The sequence below is a fragment of the Temnothorax curvispinosus genome, unplaced genomic scaffold, assembly GCF_003070985.1.
Source record: "Temnothorax curvispinosus isolate PA1 unplaced genomic scaffold, ASM307098v1 QBEX01002690.1, whole genome shotgun sequence".
Taxonomy (NCBI): domain Eukaryota; kingdom Metazoa; phylum Arthropoda; class Insecta; order Hymenoptera; family Formicidae; genus Temnothorax; species Temnothorax curvispinosus.
This window is the reverse complement of record NW_020212470.1, coordinates 1-5394: the sequence shown is the minus strand read 5'-3', so window position 1 is coordinate 5394 and position 5394 is coordinate 1. Positions and strand designations below refer to the sequence as shown.

Genomic DNA, 5394 nt, shown 5'->3' with positions numbered 1-5394 from the left:
AGTGTTTCAGAAACGTTTCAAATTTTCAAAAAAGTTTCTAGATAACAGTAAAACGTCATTGGTTATAGTTTAAAATACAAAACAGAGAAACATAAAATTTGAAATGTCTACACGATGTTTTTATGAGAAAGGTTTTTATAATACATACAAATTAACTGAAATAATGAAAGAATATTTGGTAAAATCTTTATATTCCTTAAGCAATTGCATTCAAAATTTGGTGCAAGGTGTAATACTTATTCTTATAATTCTATTTATTATATAAAATTATATACTTATTGTTAGTAGTCTTACAATAAAAGTACCTTTCTTAAAAATATTTTGTCCTTGTCAAGAAAATGTTTTGCAAAATATCTCAGCTTATATAGAGACAGTTGCAGAATCTTTAGATGTTTGTGAAACCTTTCATAAACGTTTTGTAACAAAAACACTGGACATTTTCACATATCTACGACGTATATAGATATGAGATATTTATATTGTAACGCGCTATGCTAAGGTCTCTGAAGCCGATATTCATAGGCTGTTCTTATTTCAAAACCGTCTTAAGTAATAAATTAAGTAATATCTTAAGATGCTAATACGACTCTGTATTGCTTCATAACATCTTAAGATTGTACTTGAGACGGTCTTAAATTTAAGATCCGACACTACATACGTTTCGACCTTACTTGGTCTTCTTCAAATCATAAGAAAAAAATACACTTAAAAATAATAAATTTATTACATATGTTTTGTTAAATTATTAATTTTTCTAATAGAATTAAACTATTTATAGTTTTGAAAAAAATTACGTTTCAGATTACATTTAACAGATAGTTTAATAATTTCACAAGCATACAGATATTTCATTGCTGGTTTTGAAACTTTGTCGTCGATATTAGCAATGCGTTCGAGATCGAGTCTTTCATTATCTCAAAATTAATATCCGCGATTTCTTGTTCTCTCTCGCTTCTTTAACAAGGTTCTGTAATTTTTTTCACATTATATTTCGCTCAATTGCGGCTAATTGTACAGCCGAAAGAAGCATAGAATAAATTATCATAAAAAAAGACGTTTTCACTATACATTTAACTTAATCGATGCATTTATTCGCAATATGATTAAACAAAACGGGCAAAAGCTCAGCATCGAAATCTGCATGTTAACATACATATATGTATATCAGGTGTAAACATGATGTTATCTAATCGACTTTTTCGAGTATCGCTACATGCAGAGTCACGATAACGCGCACTAGATGCGAAGAAAAAAAATAAATCTTGCAAATACCGTTTCCACAATTCCGCACGATCTAGACGGCGCCGTCGCTAGTATAAGTTCGCACTTACAGACTGACGCGAGCTGATGCACGGCGCAGTATATGCGGCAGATGCAATTAAATCGCAATTATATCGCCATTCGCGTTCAGGTATGTCACGTCCGTCGCTTGTACCAAAATCAAATTTTAGAAAAAAAGAAACAAATTATGTAATTTTATCCTCGAATATATGTGTTGAAAGAAATTACTTCATTGCACTCCCATTCATCATCATCAGCGAAGAAACCGCCCATCGGAGTCACTAGTGGAGAAGAATCGATCTGGCGATATTTTCTCCTTATACCGAAACATCGCGAAAAATAAAACAATATCGATAGTATTAATAAACGTATCATTATCTCTGAAGTGTTACATCGTGCGTTGCAGATCGGACGTTATCAGCAAGTCTCTCAATTCCTGAACAATCGTTTATTTCGTTTATTTTACATCGAACATGCGCGCGTTACATACGTGTGTGTGTGTGTGTGTGTGTGTGTGTGTGTGTGTGTGTGTGTGTGCGTGTGTGTGCATTCAATCATTTGTTCTCGCATTGAATAATCGTCATGAAAGTAATATTGACGTATCTGTGACCGCTATATCTCTCCTATAGGTATTTTATCTCCACTGCGCTGCCAGATGCATGAGATGTTCGGATTTAAGCGCTAAACTTTCTTGCGAAAGTGATAAACTTTCTTTCTCGATTTATGAGTGACAATCGATGAAGTAAAAGATAAACAATCATCGAGTGATCATCGAATTGAATTTATCGAGAAATTTCATTTGTTTAGTCGGAGATAAATTTTACGTCTTTAAATTTCAAAAAGATTTGAATGATATCGGAACGTAACACTTATGTATTCAAGTATGCTATATATTGAAGTAATTGCCCATACTTTTTCCATCTTTCAGTTATTTCTGAACTCTGATGACACAACATGGTTGCGCATTTGTACAAATATTAATTCGTTCTATTATATAGCGTCTTTTCCCGGACGAACTTAGATTACTTGTGTTATCTGTCACCTCTAGCATCATGAAAGATACGAGACTCATGTAATAACTTCTTAATAACATTTAAGTGTAAATCACTTATTCAATCGTCGGTTGCAAAATATCGGAAATGAGATACTTGGTACTAACATATACAATAATACGAAGAAAATATTTGTGATACCAGAATACGGTATCAAATTAATATCAACGTAACAGTTAATATATGAACAAAGAATAATTGAAACTATTAATATCAATATTACTAATAATGCACATAAATATTTTAAATGGTTTAAAACTAAAGAAACGTTTCTTCGATACTTCGATACGATCTTCAGAGATGACATGCTAAGGATGCGTTCCACTTAACGCTCACAACGCTCGCGAGAATCATTCGTCCTTGTTTAACATTTGACAAACAACAAGGATGAAATGATTCCCCACGAGCGTTGCGAGCGTTAAGTGGAACGCACCCTAAGTTAAATACAAAATACATATTATTTAAATCAATATTTATTTAAGAATAATATTCATCAAATCTAACAAAAACTCGTTTTGCTTAAGATAAATTTTGATTAAATTTCATCCAAATTTATAATTTCAACAAGACGAAGGTTTATATAACAAAACAAATCTTCTTCCTTTTCTTTCAGTAAATAATATTCGTAATAACTAATCGACAACTGCATGCTGGACAATGGAACCCTTCGAAATACTGTGCGGCATTGCCGTTGTAATTTTCGCTCTTTATTATTACCTCACGTCAAATTTCGACTTTTGGAAGTCACGTGGCGTTCGTGGTCCACGACCAATACCGGGGCTGGGTAATTTTAAAGACGTTATGCTTAATAAAATATCCGTGGGCGATTATTTGACAGAAATGTATAACACCTATAAAGATGAACCAATGATTGGGATATTCGATAATAAAACACCAGTTCTTGTTATACACGATCTAGATTTAATTAAGGATGTCCTTATCAAAGATTTCCTCGTATTTCCTACTAGAGAAATACCCATTTCCGAAAAGGTGAGAATATTTTAAGCTATTATATTTAAATACACATATCCAAAGAAAATATAAACAAAACATGTCGCATCTGTTTTAAAAATATACATATATACTTGTATAATTTTCGTATAATAAGACTTATTAAAAAATGCGAGATGTAGACTTCCAGAGACTTATCCAAGTTCCTGTAAGTTAGTAAAATTTGATTTTGAGTTAAATTTACTTGATTACAATACATTTTTTGTCACAGGCCGATCCGCTGTCGCAAAATCTTGCCCTTTTGGAGCCGAAGAGGTGGCGACCGTTGAGAATAAGACTGTCGCCTGTTTTTACATCCGGTAAACTAAAGGAAATGTTCTCTTTAATATCAGAGTGTGCTGATAACCTTGTCCAATACATGGAAAAAGTAGTGAGCGAAAATAAACCTGTCGAGTGCCGCGAGTTGACGGCCAAATATACGACCGACGTTATCGGTACCTGCGCCTTCGGCATCGAAATGAACGCTTTGTCGGACGAAGACAGTGAATTTCGCAAAATGGGAAGAGAAATATTTAATCCGTCTTGGAAAAATATATTACAATTCAGAATGAGACAAATGTTTCCGTGGCTTTACGAATTATCCGCGTACGTCCTACCACAAACAAAAACCACCAAATTCTTCATACGCGTTATCGTGGAGACTATGGACTACAGAGATACGAATAATATCATTAGACACGATTTCGTTGATGTGTTGCGCGAATTAAAGAAACATCCAGATAAATTGGGCGATATTGGTATGTATCTATATATTTATATATTACTTTTATCTGTCATAGGACTATCTTTCACATAGAAATACCATACCAGTTTGCACACTAGTTTAAAATAATTTTATTAATCACAATAAAGTAAAGCTAACTTTTACTTTTATAACAACAATTTGTTCTTTATTGCCGAATTTTAACATAATATAACTTTGAAAATAATGAATTTATTGAATTTATTATGTGTGTGAATTGTTGAGTGATTATATAATCTAATAAAGAATTAAATGGTAATAAATAAATTACATTTTAGATTTGACGGATAGTTTAATAGCTGCCCAAGCGTTCGTATTTTTCGCTGCTGGCTTTGAAACTTCGTCAACAACTATTAGCAATGCGCTCTATGAGTTAGCATTAAATCAAAAAGTACAAGACAATTTACGTCAAGAAATTGACGAGATGTATGCGAAACATGGTGAAAATTTAACGTACGATGATATAAAAAAAATGGATTATTTGGATAAAGTTTTTAAAGGTATGTCGTTTGAAGAATAATATTCAGCGATATTCTAATAATCTAATATAATCCCACTGCTAGTAAACTATAATCTAATTGTAGTTTTTCAATATTTCCATAATTTGATACTATTCTTATTGTTTGCAGAAACATTACGAAAATATCCACCAGTGGCAGTTCTTAGGAGAGAATCTATGTCCAGTCATACTTTCGTTGGTATCAACGTCAGTATACCGAAAAGTCAAAAAATATGGATTCCCATTTACGCGATTCATCGAGATCCGGATATTTATTCAAAGCCAGATGTCTTCGATCCAGAAAGATTTGATGAAGAAACTGTGCAAAGCAGGCACCCGATGGCTTATCTACCTTTTGGCGACGGGCCAAGGAATTGCATTGGTATAATGAAATAATTTGAAATATCCCTTTTCATTTCCTTCCACGCAGAAAAAAATGTTTAATCAAAAAATATTTTTAATTTGTTACATATTTTTCAAATAAAAGTACTTTTGACCGAGAACTTTAATCAAATTTACATCATGATCGTTCTTCTATTTTCAGGAGCGCGTTTCGCTGTTTATCAGAGTAAAGTTGGACTTGTAAAGATACTACGAAATTATAAAGTTGAGACTTGCGAGAAAACTCCAATACCCTACGTAAACGATCCTAAAGCACGTATATTAGCACCAAAAGGAGGACTACACTTGAAAATAATTAAAATTAATCGACTTTAATTTTTTCAAGTTTTTCTCCAACTCTCCACAGAAAGCGTGATAAAAAGTGAAGAAAATCTGTCAATTAGAATGATAGAAGTCATTCTGTAATA

General features: G+C 32.6%; 1 protein-coding gene across 1 annotated transcript; it reads left to right on the top strand.

The window, feature by feature from the left end:
* Positions 1 to 1282: 1282 nt before the first annotated feature.
* LOC112451862 (probable cytochrome P450 6a13) lies at positions 1283 to 5388 on the top strand. The gene is made up of 6 exons (XM_025011768.1): positions 1283 to 1411; positions 2947 to 3323; positions 3556 to 4081; positions 4365 to 4586; positions 4716 to 4967; positions 5130 to 5388. Exons 2-6 carry the CDS (start codon positions 2991 to 2993, stop codon positions 5300 to 5302), a joined length of 1506 nt encoding a protein of 501 aa, XP_024867536.1. The 5' UTR covers positions 1283 to 1411; positions 2947 to 2990; the 3' UTR covers positions 5303 to 5388.
* The last annotated feature ends 6 nt before the right edge of the window (positions 5389 to 5394 follow it).

Coding starts and splice junctions, on each gene's coding strand:
- LOC112451862 (XM_025011768.1), top strand. CDS start 2,991: ATGGAACCCTTCGAAATACTGTGCGGCATTGCCGTTGTAATTTTCGCT. Junction 4,082..4,364: donor AGATAAATTGGGCGATATTG/GTATGTATCTAT, acceptor ATTACATTTTAG/ATTTGACGGATAGTTTAATA. Junction 4,968..5,129: donor CGGGCCAAGGAATTGCATTG/GTATAATGAAAT, acceptor TTCTATTTTCAG/GAGCGCGTTTCGCTGTTTAT.